The sequence below is a fragment of the Micromys minutus genome (assembly GCF_963924665.1).
Source record: "Micromys minutus genome assembly, chromosome: 8".
Classification (NCBI taxonomy): Eukaryota; Metazoa; Chordata; class Mammalia; order Rodentia; family Muridae; genus Micromys; species Micromys minutus.
The window spans coordinates 12,931,490-12,947,890 of NC_137977.1; the positions used below are offsets into that span (position 1 = coordinate 12,931,490).

The 16,401-nt window shown below is 43.4% G+C and overlaps 1 protein-coding gene across 4 annotated transcripts in view; it reads left to right on the forward strand.

The window, feature by feature from the left end:
* The window catches only part of FHOD3 (formin homology 2 domain containing 3), a 394,692-nt gene that overhangs the window by 345,455 nt on the left and 32,836 nt on the right, over nucleotides 1-16,401 (forward strand). For all 4 annotated transcript variants that reach the window (XM_080920362.1, XM_080920363.1, XM_080920364.1 and 1 more), the window contains 3 exons: nucleotides 1,333-1,611; nucleotides 5,950-6,827; nucleotides 14,879-15,037. In XM_080920362.1, the coding sequence (XP_080776488.1) occupies nucleotides 1,333-1,611; nucleotides 5,950-6,827; nucleotides 14,879-15,037 (1,316 nt within the window). The remainder of the gene's footprint in view (nucleotides 1-1,332; nucleotides 1,612-5,949; nucleotides 6,828-14,878; nucleotides 15,038-16,401) is intronic.

Below are 16,401 nucleotides of genomic sequence, written 5' to 3' on the forward strand. Positions count from 1 at the left end.
GAGACAGAGCAAGCAAGAGAAGTGCACACACATACACTCAGCACATATTCTCTAGGCATGGGCAGAATCCTGCTCTGTAGCCTCACCCAGCCCAGGGCAGTTGCTGTCGGGAGTTGACCCAGCCTCATCTGGCCTATCCAGTTGGCGTTTGGCTGGAGGTTTCTGTATTCTCAGTCATTCTGTTACTCGTCCAAAGTTCTTAGCTGAGAGCTTTGCTCAGCAAAACCAGGCTTGAGGCAGATGGAACCATTTCGCTGCACCCTGGAACAGCACACGACTGGGAATGTGAGCATTTTACCTCGGCACCAGCAGTGTGTTTCTAGTTTTTTTATGCATTAGAAATAAGCCTCTGCCTATGAGTGGTCCTTTTATATGGAGCTCACTGTGGGGTCTTGCTTGTCACAGATACTCACTGGTCCTCTCACCTTTACTTCTGAAGTGCTAGGCCTATAGGAATAAGCCACCCTACCTAGTAGTTTAAAATGTCTTAACTTTATGGGTATGAATACTTATATTCCTATATGTGTACCATATGCATACCTCCTGGATCTCCTGAAACTAGGTTTACAGATGGTGCGAGTCACCACGGTTGGGACTGGGACATGAACCCAGGTCCTGTGCAAGAGCAACAAGTGCCATTCCCCATCAAACCATCTTTCCAGCCCAATACTTTAAAAATATTTGTTATGAAGCAGAGTTGGAGTTTATGAGGGAAGAGATTATAGATTTAAGCATAGGCTTGAAGGGAGAAGGAAAGACACCTATGAAAAGGACAGTTGTGCACACAAGATTGTGGGCCTGGGCTTCTCCAGAGTAAGACACCAAGTGATTCCTTGAAGGGCTGACTTTACACCACAGAGCAAGCATTATCTGAGTATCAGATTCCAGGGAAATCAGCCTCCCTGGGCTAGCCTCCAATGTCAGAGAGCTTTAGACTGCAGCTTGAAGGTCAGCTTGATTTACTGTGGGTTCTGCTGTTTCCCCCACAAAGACATTGCATTGGTTTTATGCTGCCGCATAAGTGGAATCCTAGGTTTCTAAGCTCTCTGACATCCATTGTGTTGCTGTTGCTACATCTCCAATTTCTGAGGCTCACCTCTCTGAAGCTGGCATGCCTGACTCACAGCCACGTGCTCAAGTGGCCTTACACATCACTGGCCTACTCAGTATTGTTCACAGCAGCAAACCATTAGTTCAATAACCACAGAACATGAGTGATTTTGGGGGGCTACTTTTCGGCCTTTCTCAGAGGAATCAAACCAATTTTGGGGTGACCCCTGTCCTCCAGAAAAAATCTGTTTTTAATGTAATCTCTACTCTTGTCTCCATCAGTAAGTGGTAAGGACCAGGAGCCTGAACCGGAGGTGGAAGCTGGGCAGGGTGCTGATGAAGTCAGCCAGGACATAGCATCTGCCCACAGGGGAGCAGAGAGCCAAGAAGAGCCGGTGCTGGAGCTAGAGCCTGAGGGAAGAGCTTCACTGAGTGAAAAAGAGAGGCAAAACGAAGAGGTGAATGAGAGGGACAACTGTTCCGCCTCCAGCATCTCGTCCTCCAGCAGCACCTTGGAGAGGGAAGAGAAGGAAGACAAACTGTCTGAAGACAGGGCGACTGGTAAATGGAACCCCTTCTCCGTGTGCAGAGGCTCTGCTGTTTTAGAGAGCCTGGAGTCCCTACCAAGGTGACCTGTGGGAACCGCTCACTCCCTCAGCTCTGTCACCTGTCCCCTAGTGCCAGGCAGCCAACAGCTTCCCACTACGGCTCAGGCTCTGACTTCCTATGCTGCCGGATCTCTTAGTTTCATAGTTGGTGAAGATGGTCCAGATGGTAGAATTATGCTGAGGAATGAGCTGTGGGAAAGAAAATCTGTTCCAATGTTGATCATGCCTAATTTAGTGCGTTTCCAATTTCCGCTTGAAGTTTGGAGACAGGTCGGGAAGTCATCTATTTCTTTAGAAGACTTGTTAGAGGGGAAGTATATAAAAACCACGGCCAGAATAGATATATAAAGCAAATTGAATTAGTACTTGTGAAATAGCATGGTTCACAGTGCATGGAGGTGAGATTGATGTACTAGACCAGCACATACAGGTTTTAGGTAGTTGTACACATTGTATTAGGCCCACTCCCAAATGTAACCTATATGTTTTTCCTTCTGGAACTCACTGTTTTCACTATCACCCCTGGAATCCATTCAATTCAGTTACAACTGGGAACTTTACAGTTAGGGTCCAAGCAGTACATTAGGTTGTATATCTAGACTTTAAGGATCTCATTGGGGTTTTAGTGACTTGGCTCAAAGGGTTATTCATACTACCCATGATATCTTTGGGCTTGGTTTTCCTATCTGTGACTTGTAAGCCATCAAGGTGATAAAAACTAGCATTCCTTATCAGTGGAGGAATGGACCAGCCTTCAGTGAGCCACATACTAGAGCACACATTCAATTCCTAGGCTCCTCTTGCCCTGAACCAGGCACTGTATAGACTTATTAGTTACAACATTGAGAACACACTTTCTGAAGTCCAGACGAGTTAGTGAATGAATAAATTAATGAAACTATGCTCTCTTCCAATAGATTTATCAATGGCTTAGTCTAAAACAGTTTTGCTTGTGTTTTTTCCAGTTAAAACATACTGAGTTTGATTTTTCATATTACTTATAACCAAGATGTAACAAGAAAGGAATCAAAGACTATTAGCTCATATCTTGGAAATTAATGCACTAAAAATCTTGTGCCTGTCTTAAATACATATGTACTAAGTAGTACTATTTAGTTTCTTCCAAGTAGTATTATAGTAATTTCCAACTTCTAGATGCATTTCTCAATTTTAGCATAATTATGATCATAAGGTAAGTTCTCGGTAACTTTTGTCCTAGCTGACTTCTGTGCATTATGGATAATGTTATGAGTTAGTGTTACTCATCATTTTTGAGCTCAGTAATCCAACAAATTGGGTTAGGAAAACTAAACCAGGGAACAAAACTTCTTGGATCTGAGAGTGCAACTTTCTTCCAAAAAAGGACAACTTTGGAAAAATGGAGCCTCTTAGCTCCCAGGAATCTAGTATTCATTTTTCACAAAGAGCAAGTGGCATCCAAGTGTATAGATGTAGACTTCTGGTGACTTCTGCTTCACTCGAGGATGGAGAGAAGGATTAGTTCATTCATGGGAACTTACTAGCTCCTAAAATTCCACACTGTTCACAGTGTCTAACAGAAGAGTCATGGTAGCTTTTGCTCATGAAGTCATAGAGACATTGTATTTATTTCTCTAACTATTGTGTCTCTTACTAAGAAGTAAATTTGTAGTGATACAAAGTAAAGCTTCCAGGCCCCTTTGTTTTCCTTTCGTTTCCTGTTTGGCCCTGAACATGGTAATTGTCATAGTGTGCTATATGACACTTGAGGATCAGCAAGATAAGAGCTGGGGATGTCTGTCTTATTTGCCATGAGCCCTCACTTCCTAGCTGTGCCTAGAACACAGCTGGCCCAGAGGTTGCTGAGAACAAGTTTGAAGTTTGAAACAGTCACCAGGCCATTTTACAATGTAGTCCCTGTAGAGGAAATACCCCAGGTGCTTTAGAAAGAGCCCAATGGAGTGAGGTTTCTGTACTTTGCTTATATTATTAAATCAGTTCTAATAGACTGGGATTATTTGGAGGTGTTTATTGTAATATCCAGAACCCACTAAGAAAAATGTGTAAAGTTGTGTATTTAGGACACTATTTGAAACTCAGGGTGAATTAAAATGATGAAGATGATAATTATAGTGATGATGGTGCCAATGATGATGTTCACACAGCTCATTGGAGACCAAGGGGAGAGAAACAAAGGGAATAAATGAAAAGGCAAATAAACAACATATTTAAGCCCTTGCATCTCAATCATTAGTTTACATTAAAGGACAGACTGGTGGTAGCTTTTTAAAAAACACACCAACTATACCCGTGGAAAATTCTTTTTTTTTCCAATTCTCTTCATACACTATTCAGATCATGCTTTTCCCTCCTCCCAGCTCCTTTCAGATCTCTTCACTTCCTTGCTCACCCAATTCAGTGCCTTTTCTCTTTCTCTTTAAAAAAAGAACAGGCAAACAAAAAGACTCCCCTAACCCCCAAACAAAACAACAATAAAACACAAACACACACACACACACATACACACTACCCCACAAAAGCACAAAATCAGAAATCATAATATATAAGCAAAAGATCAACAAGACAAAAATATCCAAACCAAGAAATATGAAACTGAACATCTACAAAAATATCATTAAGTAGCTCTTTTCTAGTTCTCTAACAGAAGAAATAAAAAGTTAGGAAGCTACATTATGCAATATATTAATAATATTATCTATATTATAATTAATAATAAATTATATGATAATAATAAAATGGAAGTAAGTTATATTACTACCAAATACGGTGGACTACAGTGCAAAGGAAGTTGTCAAGGACATGAGGGACAATAATAATGTACAAAATGTACGCAAGAATTAAAAAAGCAAAGAATTAGGCAAGAAGGCCAAAGTCTTCAAAATGACCACCCTGTTGTGTTGTTATTAGTAAGAAAAGCTAGCATTTCCCACACAATGGAGAAGGACACGACTATCTCTTAGGAAAGACCGCTTATCTACTATCAAAGCAGTCCCTGTTTACAGGGAGAGCTGTGCTGACTTGAGCAAGAGTGGGGCACAAGGAAAGAGGCTAGGATTATGGCTGGAAGGTCTATCAGCCTAATGCCTGGCTCTACCACCTGCAGAGGATCACAAAGCAGGTGCCAAGGATTGGACCTGGTGCTAGGGTGGAGGAAGCTGCCATCAAGGGGGCAGCAAACCACTCCAGTGGCAGTCTAGGGAGGGTGAGAGAGCAAGTGAGAGGTGAGGTTTGAGGACAGGTAAAGGTCAAAGGTAAGGAAGAGGCAGGCAGAAAGAGGGAAAAAGACTGGTGAGTGTGACATCAGGAACGAAAGACCAGGGCACTGAACCCCACTGGCCACCTTGAAAAAAAAAAAAAAAAACAGTTGTAAAGGGCTGGGTAAGCAGAAGCTCGTGTCTATGAGCCTTACAAAGGAGAGAAATGGGAGCAGTGAGTGAAACAACTTCAGAAGTAATATTATCTTATGGGGGAGGATCAGAAGCTGGAGTGATGTGGAGATAGGAGTCAGGAGAGGCTTTAAGATGGGAGAAAGTTCACCTGTATTTACTGGAGAAGCCTGGGGGTGGGAGGAGCGGAAAGGTCTTAGTAGGAGGCGCAGGGAAGTGCTGGTGAGAGGACCCAACAGAGAATCACCCAGTGGTGTCCTAACACTCAGAGTGCTCGGTCCTAAGGGACAGTTGTAGAGAGCCACAGGACAGAGGCTGTGCCTGAGTTCTCATGGAGATAGGAGGCTGGAAGCTGAATGGCAGAGCTCTTTGGACCTCGTCTGTTAAACTGGTGAACTGCAGAAGTAAGACAACCCGGAGGATGAACTGTGCAGGCAAGTGAAAGAAAAGAGGAGACGGGTGGGGGGCATTTCAAAGAAAGGGAAGACTTCTCGGTAGCATTAAGGCCCCCAGAGATGGGACCATTAACCTGATAGTAGGGTTGTGGTGTAGAGTCAGGGGACAGATGTCCCTCTAGCCCTTGCACTGGCCTAGGGGGGCACTCCCTGTTATTCCTAGCCTAGCTAGGACAGATGTCCCTTATCTATATATGGAGGCTTAGATTTTGACCTGCTGTCACAGGAGGAGGAAAGGGAAGAAGCTATGTAGTGCAGGTAGGAGCCAGAAGTGCTGTCATTTAGGAGATTCTGATTCCTCAGCTGTGTTCATCTGCTTTGAGTGCCTTACCTTAGTGACTCCTTAGGAGCTGCTCCTTCGTGTCCACCTGTTTTCATACATAACTGGTTTTCTTGTAGATTGGAGGCCCCCTGCAACTTTCTTACCACTTCCTTCTCATGTCCCTTCAGGTTTGTGGTCCGGCAGCCTTCAGGATGTGGGTGTAAATGGACAGGGTGGTGACATCCTTACCAGCAAACGGTTCATGCTGGACATGCTGTATGCCCATAACAGAAAGTCCACAGAAGATGAAGAGAAAGGTGATGGCGAACCTGGGAGGTCTGCACAGGAGGTGGAGGCAGTGGCCAGCCTGGCCACCAGGATATCCACTCTGCAGGCCAACTCTCAGGCCCCAGACGAGAGCATCAAGAGGGTGGACATTGGCTGTTTGGACAACCGGGGCAGTGTGAAGGCATTTGCTGAGAAATTCAACAGTGGAGAAGTAGGAAGAGGCTCCATCTCCCCTGATTCAGAGTCGCAGGACAAGGTCCCGGATACACCACCAGCACAGCCGAAGACTGAGTCTGATTACATCTGGGACCAGCTCATGGCCAATCCAAGGGAGCTAAGAATCCAAGACATGGATTTCACAGACCTAGGGGAGGATGATGATATTGATGTTCTGGATGTGGATCTCAGCCACCGAGAAGCCCCAGGGCCACCCCCACCACCTCCTCCCACTTTCCTGGGTTTGCCACCCCCACCCCCTCCACCCCTATTGGACAGTGTGCCTCCCCCACCAGTCCCCGGTAATTTATTGGCTTCTCCTGTGTTCAATACTCCTCAGGGCTTAGGGTGGTCCCAGGTACCCAGGGGTCAGCCAGCATTCACCAAGAAAAAGAAGACGATCCGACTGTTCTGGAATGAAGTCCGGCCCTTTGAGTGGCCAAGTAAGAACAATCGTCGGTGCAGGGAATTCCTGTGGTCAAAACTGGAACCTATTAAGGTGGACACTTCCAGACTAGAGCACCTGTTTGAGTCCAAGTCTAAGGAGCTGTCTGTCACCAAGGTAGGCTGGGCCCTGGAGTTGTTCTTGCTTAGGAGAGGAGAAGAGCAAGAGAGCTTTGTTCTTGATGAAACAGCCCATCTTGTTGGTTTTGGCTATTTGATAAGAAGTCCATGGGACTGAAAAGTCTAACTTCTCAGATAAAATGCCTTAAATCCATGCTATGGCAAAATGCACAGTAGCACATCAGACAACCCAGGCTAAGAAGCAAAAAGGCCAATCATGGCTGACCGTGTAGCCCAGGAGCAATGTCAGCACACTCCAAAGGAACTGAACTTGCTCACTTAGCATGTTCACTGAACATGATCATCTACTGTCACTTCAAGGGAGGGGACCATAGTAGCACTTTGAACTTAGCTCTAGTCACTCAGTGCTTTGCCAGAGGCAATAATTCAGTCTCCGAATAATCCTCTGAAGCGACATACTAAAACTGTCTAGATATTCAGTAATGACATATTTGCATCCCTATAAGAGATATGCATTTAAGTTGTTTATTTTCATAAATGCAAGAGAACCTGCAGGCATCACTATTGCAGTATTGTTCACACGGGCGTTACATAGAATTAGGTGTGGGAAACTCTACAGAATGGTTGGACATAACCCCATGGTCAGCACATTCTGATATAGAAATGAGTAACAGATTGTATTTCCCAATAATATGTGCTTTAATAACACCTCCATTTTATGTCTCAACCCACAAATATGTGACTCAGGATACACAAGGTCATCTAACTAGCTCATGTCCGAGAACCATACAACTGAGTCAGAGGAACAACTGCAAGAATTTTTAATGTTTTAAGTAAGTTTTGGGTTTTCTGTTGGGTCAGATGAAGGCCCAGCAGGACATAAAGGCAGGTAAGAGCTGATATCTCTGAGTCAGTTCTTTCCCCAGCTGATTCGTCCATTCTCAGGGTGTGTGTGTGTGTGTGTGTGTGTGTGTGTGTGTGTGTGTGTCTAAGAGGAAGTGCCATGGCTTCCTCTTAGAAGTTGAGTTATGCTGAGGGACCAGCTGGGTGACATTTATTGGTCAGTCTTCTTTTAAATCCATGTGGAGATCCTTAAACTTCTTGACCCCCTTTGCCAACTGGTGTTTATCCCAGTGTCTATTTCTGCCCAGGCTCAGAGAGGATACGATTCTCCATTATTTCCTGCCTCAGAAATATCCTAAAGTCAGAATTAAAGCTTCTTTACTGTAAGATCTGAATTACTGAGCTTGGATGCAAATTATCTCATCAATCCTGTTCTTTTGAACACCTACTCTCAGTGTATCCATATCCTGACGTTTTCCAGGGTGCTGTCACCCAGTGCTTAGGTGCCCATATGCTGTCCTCCTCTTCGTACGGTCAGCCTGGCATTGTGGGGAAGACCAGTGGAGAGTTAGGTCATGACCCATCTCATATACTACGCTGGACCCACTGACCCAATTGGCTTCCCTCCTCTCTCTGCTTCCTCCCTCTGTCCTTCATGTACTTATTTGGCTGGCTGTGCTGCTGGCTTCCCACTGCTGCTCATATCCTGGAGGTTGCTGGGCAAGGCTGCCTGTGGCCTCCGGACTGAGACTAAAAGGGGAGGCAGGTTAGTAGTGGAGGCATGATTAACTTGGTAGAATTAAGTTACCAGGAGAAGTGAGTGTTACTTTACCCATCTCCTTCTTCGCTTGGTTTCACTGTTGTTGACATGGCTGGGGATAAGCTACTGGCTTCCATCCTCTCAGCACCAGAGTTCTATTCTTACCTGTAGTAGGTGACCACCCCCTGAAATAGTAATATAAGGCCTTGCTAATGGCTAATTTTATAACCATGGTTGGTTAAGCAGGGACATAAGGGAATAGTCAGTCATCCACATTGGAGAGTTCAGCATCTTAAGGTTGCGTCAACTGCAGATGGAACTCGTTTTTTAAAAAAATGTGCATTTGTGCTGAACATTTATAGAATGTTTCCTTGTCCTTATTCCCAAAACAATACAACAGCTTGTACATGGCATTTGTATTATGCTAGGTAATATTAATAATCCCAAGATGATTTAGAACACTCTAGAGTATTCCAAGGGTTATGTACAAAGTATGTAAAAATCCATTTATGTAAGGCATTTGAGAATTATTGCACTCTCTGGTGGTCCTGTAACTAATCCCCTAAGGACACTGAGAGACAACAAAACTGAAATATTCATTAAATTGTTTCCAGAATGTTGTGCAGTGAAACTTAGGAGCATATACCTTTGAGGGCTTTTTGTTGTTGTTGTTGTTTGACTGTCTGTCTGTCTGTCTTTCTTTCTTTAAAAAAATTGTTTTAAGGAAATGTGAGCCAGAGCTAATTTTTGAAATGTTAAAAGGGGTGAAAATGCCAATTAATATTATAGCGTCACCACCTTGGAGAGATGAGTCCTTTTTGTATGTGTTACCAATTCCAACATAACTAACTCCACATCTGTTTTTGATCACTGACTGTGATTTTCATACAACACAGCTGTAAACTGCCACTTCCGAACTCTGGCTCATGAGAAGTTTCTCATTAAACACAATAGCCTACAACAAAAATGAAATCAACTTCGCAAGACAGCATGAAACAAAGGGAGCTGGGTTTCGTTTCTATTGGAAAACTGACACCAGACCAAAGGGATAGGGTATGGCTGTGATTATCCAGTCATGCCCACCCCAAAGATTCACTTGTGAGAGCCAGTGCTGAGGGGGGGCACTTAATAATCATAAGAAGAACAAAAAGATGCCTTACTTCCTGGGTTTCTCTTCAAAATTAGTTTGTGAAACAGAACCCACTTTTCTGACTTGGCAGCAAATGTCTCTAAATCTCTTCCATTGTTTTGTGTGGAGACCGAAACCCTGGATAAGGCTTACCATTCATTTGTACTGTGGCTCTGAGATGTGGTGATGTATGTTCAAGTGATTCCAGAAAACTACTTCAGGGAAGAGAGTCCCCAGAACATGTGGACTTGACATGAGGAGCTCTGTGAAATGGCCTTCCCAATTCTTACACCCAGTGGGGGCTGAAAAACCCTTTACTTTCAATGGGCACCTTCTTTATATCCCAGTTAACTTCCAGACCAAGACAAGTGTGGAGAAAGCAGAAGGGTGACAAGGCGAGGACCTGGTTTTGCTCTTGAGAACATTATGGTTCCTTGGCTTTATTTGGGGAAGGGTCTCAGATAAATTTGGTGGAAATTTGTTTAGTGTGTTATCTATTTTTCTATTGCTGCAACAAAACACCATAATCAAAACAAGTTATACAAGAAAGAGTTTATTTGGGCTTACAGTTCCAGAGAGGGTCGGAGTCCGTGGTGACAGAGCAAAGAGATGGCAGCAGAGGGCGGCTGCAGGGGGCTTACATCTTGGACTGCCAGCACAAAGCAGGAGCTAACTAGGAAAGGCTAGCCCCCGACACACCTCCTCTAGCAAGGCCATAGCTCCTAAACTTGCGGACCGGTATCAGTATTTATGAATTAAGTATTCAAATGCCTGAAACTCTCATTTAAACTACCATGCTCTGTTCGCCCTGAATTTCTTAGTATATCAGAGACTACTAACAAAGACTTTTGAAAGAAATATAGAGATGGTGATTTAACTAGCCAGGGTAGAAGCCTCAATCGGGGTGATATTTGTTGCTGGTTTTATTGTCTCCCTGTGTAGCTCTAGCAGGCCTGAAATTTTACTGTGCCGACCAGGCTGGCTTCAACTTTGCAGTAGATGTTCATGGCTATTTCCCTTTGTGTTGGGATTAAGGGACTGCACACCTGCCCAGGCCTAGGCTGAGTGGTTTTTAAAGTATCTTAGATTGTAAAGGATATTCAGAGTTTGTGTTTCCTTTAAAGTGACACGTGAACATAGCCTCCTGACACCTTCCATGGTGACATCTGGTCTGGCCTTGTCTCTAAAGATGAGATAAAGATATCTGTACTTCACATTCACATATGAGAGAGTTTGTTATGTTCTTTATGACACCAGAAAGCCCAAATTCTGCTTAGAGGTTAGAAACACAACATTTTATTCCTGTGCTGCTACTACAGTTGGTAACAGTCTCACTGTGTCCTCTGCTTATGGGGATAGGAAAACACAGGATGTCCAATGTCCAATTGACTTCAGCTATCAGAGTCTCAACAGCATGAGAAATTAATACCTTCCCCCCTTAATAATAAGGCAAGCCTATTCTCGGGTAGAATAATTTTTTATTCCCTCCCCCATTCATTTTTTAAAAACAGAGTCTTATTATATAAGCCCTAACTGGCCTCAAACTCAAAATAATTCCCTTGCCTCAGATTTTTGAGTGCTGGGATTAAAGGCATGCACCACCATGCCAACTAAAGATTTTATTCTAGTTTAACTAAAGAATTTTTGTTTTGCCCTTATATAGACTTAGGTTTTTTTTTTTTTTTTTCATTCATTTTGCTAGAAAGCTTTGCTATGTATCTCTTTATGAGTCTCATGGAAAGATTAGAAAAATTATAGAGTTCTCATCCTTGTGACATCTGTATCATTGCAACGTGTAACCTTATAACTGCCGCTTTCTCAAGGGAGAGTTTTGAGAATATCCCAGAGTGTCATTCTTGGTGGGAGTGAGCCAGGCGTCAGCAGGCATGATTTACCATTTCTAGAATGGCCAGGCTAAACCAGACCCAGACCAGGGTCCGTGGAACCTGCTGCCAAGCAGCTCATGCAGAGGCCAGTTGCCTTTCATGGAAGTGCTCTCAGATTCAGCAGCCTTCTCCAAGACTTGGGGAGTTCTCCAAAGACATCATATCCTTAGATGGGTTTCTATTTTCAATCACAGTACCTTCCGGGGTGACAAGTTCAGTGTTTTCAATGTTTCACTTTCTAAACATTTTGATCCTCTGTTCTTAATAAAATTACTCTTTAAAATGTCAAGAGGGTGAGCCCAAGACATAGCTCAGCAGTACAGTGTTTGCCTAACGTGTGCAAGGCCCTAGGTTCTATCCCCAGCAGGGAGAAGAAACAAATCAAAGAGATGATCTTAGCAAATGAAAACCTTATACTGATTGTAAATGTCTTTCTGACTTTTCTCATTGCTTTCTGAGTCTTCCTCCTCTGCCTTCCAAAGCTTGGAGGCAAAGTGGCGGCCTTTGTCATTCCCTAGGATGTTAGCTGAAAGTGGGCTGCAGTCATACACTCTGATGTGGCCTCACACCCTCTGTAACTATTCAGAGTCAAGTTCGAGTTTTTACATGCAGCTCCTGAAACCTTTGTTTTTAGGGATAATGGTTTGATCTACTCTCAAACCTAACTTTTACATCTCTAGCCCAGGTAGCATTAGCCCTTCGTGTCTCCACTAAGCACCCATTTCGGCCAAGCCTAAGCATGGCTTGGCTGCTCCAGACACTCTCATTTATCTGTCACTCTTTACCCTCTGGAAAGCATCAGACATTCAGGCTTCTGGTTCTCCTTCGGACTCTAGAGCTGTTGTTATCAGTCACAGTCCATGTAGACCAGTCTGCCCAAGTGGCTGCCTCTTTTGCATTTGTGTGCTGTCTGTTGAAGCCTCATTGTAAAGACATTCAGCTCTGTCTTCCTATACATCAGATCCTCGTCCTTCTGGGACAACCTGAGAAAAAGGTGCTGAACCCCTTGTCTTCCTTTCCACCCCTTCTCTCTATGAGGTCTTCTTTCTTTCCCCTGGGCACATAGGGTAACCTCCTGTTACCTTTTATCCATCCTGGCTGTTTATGCACCTCACCCTTTCTCTGCAGTGTTCTTGGTTAAGTGCAAAAGAAATGAACAAAAATCCATGCATGGTATCAAGGCCTGAGGCATATCTCCAAAGATCATCCTGGGCTTTGGGGGTAAGAGTTGCTACATAGACTCTCAAAGGAGGAACTCTGTTTCATAGGCTTCATGGAACTAAACCGGCCTGGAGACTTTTCAAGGTCCCTCCCTTCTTAAATAAACAAGTCCCCCTTTCCCTTGGACATACTTGGGAAAGTAGCATATTTCAACACAGCCCTGCAGCTATTTCCCTCACAGGGTTGCATACCTACTATGCAAAAGCAGATACACAGTAGAGATAGCCCTGTTTTTATGTTCAGCCATCCCATAGTTACGCACTCAAGCCTAGAGCCTTGGATGGCAGGTTCTTTGTTCCAGCATTCCTCCCATCCTGACCATTCTTGAAACTTGCTGAACAGGAGGGCTCCTGGGCTCAGGCAGCTTCAAAGCAATCATTCAGAGGGTACTTGTCCGCAAAATGTGGTCAGAGTTTCTCCTGCATTCTAGTTTGTGAGGTTTTTCAGGATATAGCCTCATCCCTGACAGGTCCCAGGCTGAGTAGAATGGCTCATATACTGACTTTCTCCCTGGGACCTGGCAGTATCCCAGATACTCTTAAGGGTCCAGCTAGAGAGTTAGTTTTTGCAGACCTGGCCTTTTCATCAGGAAACACTGGTCTCCTGTTGGAATCCTTGCTCAGTGATCACACACCATCACTGGGTACAGTTTTCCTTAAGTGAGCCACCTTACCTTCTTTGCCACCATAAGAGTATTCTGTGACTCAAAACAGCCATCCTCCCAGATGCCTTTGCACCAAGGGGAACCTGGGCAGTTGTAGAGGCTGAACCAGTCTCCTCCACTGCCACCCACACATAACTTCCTGACAGCTGAAGGGAAAAGTGGACACAGCTTGTGTCCCAGCTCTGGAGGTAACAAATGCTGACTTAGTCCAAACATCCTGTGTTTATCTGTTAAGGCGGCCATAATAAAATACTATACACCAGGCTGGAGAGATGGCTCCCTTTGTTGTTGTTCTAGATAACCCAAGTTCAATTCTCAGCACCCACACAGTGGCTCACAGCCATCTGTAACTCCAGTTCTGGGGCATCTCATGCCGGCTTTTCAACTCTACAGGCACCAAGCTTGCACATATATGCAAACATTCATGTAGGCATACCATTTATATACATAAAAATAAATACATGTAAGTGTTTGAAAAATCATATACCCAGTGGTTTAAACAAAAGAAATGTATTCCTTATAGTTCTTGAGGCTATGTGGAGTTTAAGATGAAGATGCTAGCCAGGTTAATTCTGCCAATGGCTTTTTTCCTGCCTTTCTTTCTTGCTGTGTCCCTATAAGAACACTGGTTCTGTCATGAGGATTCTGCTCTTCCCACCTTACCCAAACTATTAATGCCTTCAAAAGTCTGGACCTCTGATACTAGATTCTATCTCTTCGGAAATTAGGAGACCAACAACTAAATTTGGGAAGGGATGTAAACTTTGGGTTTTAAAGGCTTACAACTTGAATGCTAGTCATATGCTAGCCTTGTGCTAGCCACAAGGATGGGGGGGGGGGCGAGTCTGCCTCTGAGAGGCACCCATACCATTGTGAAAGTAGCTACCCAGTGTTCTGTGAGGGATGCTAGAATACCTCTAGTTCTCAGTTCTCTTTGGTGTCTATGCTTGTTACCCATCCCCTTTCTAAGGGCACATGCCTTTTCTTTTCTCTTACTTAGAAGGACCCTCTCTTATTTGCAGCGGGCAGCTGCATGATAGTTAAGCATACAGAAAAGAGGAGGCACTCTAGTCTGAAGGATGTAGGGCATTCAAATCATGAGGAAGGCCCTAGGATGATCCATGAACCTAGGGGCTGGCATGCCAGCTACACTGAATGTCTTCACCAGCCTGTCTTCTTAGCCTGGGTATTCACTGCTATAGATATACTATTTACACTGAGCCAACCAAGACATATCCTAACACCTCATAACACACATGGAAGGAAATCTAAAAGGCTGGGAGTGGGGTAGGGAAGGGAACAGGTTTTGCTCTTGCACAAAGCAATTCTCCTATTGAAGGAAAAATCAATGTTATTTTGTAGTGTGTCTGACTCATGAAGTTCCATTACTGACCCAAGCTTAGAGGCTACTGAGTACCTTAGCCTTGATCTGTCTCCCTCTGCCCCACACTCTCTCTCTTGTGGTGAATGGCATCCAGTTCTTCCCTGACCCGAATCTGGGACATTTGCTCTTTCCTCTAAATAAGGAGTGAAACCCAGGATGACACATTAATCTTTTGATTTTTTTTCTTGTTTTATCACTAAGAAAATAGCTGCAGATGGTAAAAGGCAGGAGATCATTGTCCTGGATTCCAAGAGGAGCAACGCCATCAACATCGGCCTGACTGTGCTGCCCCCTCCAAGGACGATTAAGATAGCTATTTTGAACTTTGATGAGTATGCCTTAAACAAAGAAGGGATTGAGGTAAGGCAAGTTCTATGAAGAGTCATTAGTGTTATGAAATGTGCATCACAATGTGGCACTGAATATAACTTTGGTTTGCAATCTTCTTTACTCAACTGGACTCTATTATTAATGATTCTTAGATGTTTATTCTGGGCTGGGCTGCTTGTGAAGTTCAGAAGTCATGCTGCTTGTGAAGTTCAGAGATCTTGACTCATTTATGGACCTCAGCTTTAACCAAATATTGCTTACATCAGAAAAAAATTATCCTGCCCAGGTCTCCTTCCATGTCATGTTACATGTGTCTAATAAGACTTATGAATTGTACTCTTTCATTAGGTGCCTTCATGTCTATATAAAGGACATATTTTGATCTTAAAAAAAAGATGTGATTTTGGAATAGAGATAAGACTCACCTACCATACACAAATTCCTGGTTTGATTCCCAGGACTACTGAAAGTGGGTATGGTGGCACTGGCCTGCAATCCCTCTACTTCGCTCATCCTCACTTACACATTGGGCTGAGGCCAACTTGGGCTACCTGAGACTTTGTGTTAAAAAGAAAAAAAAAAACAGTTTTTGTTGTTGTTGTATCATCTGCAGAGCAGAACAAGCCAGCTGAAGCTTCCATGCTTGCTGATCTGTTAAGGGTAGAGAAAGATGAGAGATCGCACAGTAGATAATATTTCTCACTTTATGGTTCATATTTAATCTCAAATTTGGGTTTCTATCCTTCCTTATATCATTAAGTTTTCAGATAAAAGATGTATAACTTTTATATTTATATTAAGCTTTTAGAGCATTGGAGCTAGGCAGATATCTATTGTGTTAGCCATTACAATCTACGTCCACATCAATAATTCTGAATTATAAATTGGTATGATCCATTTGGGATGCTCTTAATTCCAATTGGTCAGCCTATATGGTCATGTTTTCATAGCTCATCTACCCCATGGTATTTCTCCTCTTCCATCTCTTTCTCCCTCCTTGTCCCCAACCTCTGACCCCAAGCCTGGGAACCCCAAAACCCACCTATTTTATGCCCAGCTAGAGACTGTGGGCATCTTTATTCACCAATTATGGATAATTTGGGGGAAAAGGTAACATAGTGTCACTTAGGTTTATGTGCAGATTCTCTTGTTCATGGGAACAACCAGCGTCCATGGAACAGCTGATGAGGCACACCAGACCTGGAAGACAAAAATCACTGCTCATCAAAGTCTCCTACTCTCATCCCACAGTATATGCCAGCAAGAGCCACATATATTTGTATTTAATACTACATATATATATACATATATGCATATATATGTATATTAAAAAACCAAGCGTCAGTAAGTCTCCCCCTTTCTTTGTCTAAATAAAATAGCCTTTATAATTATTA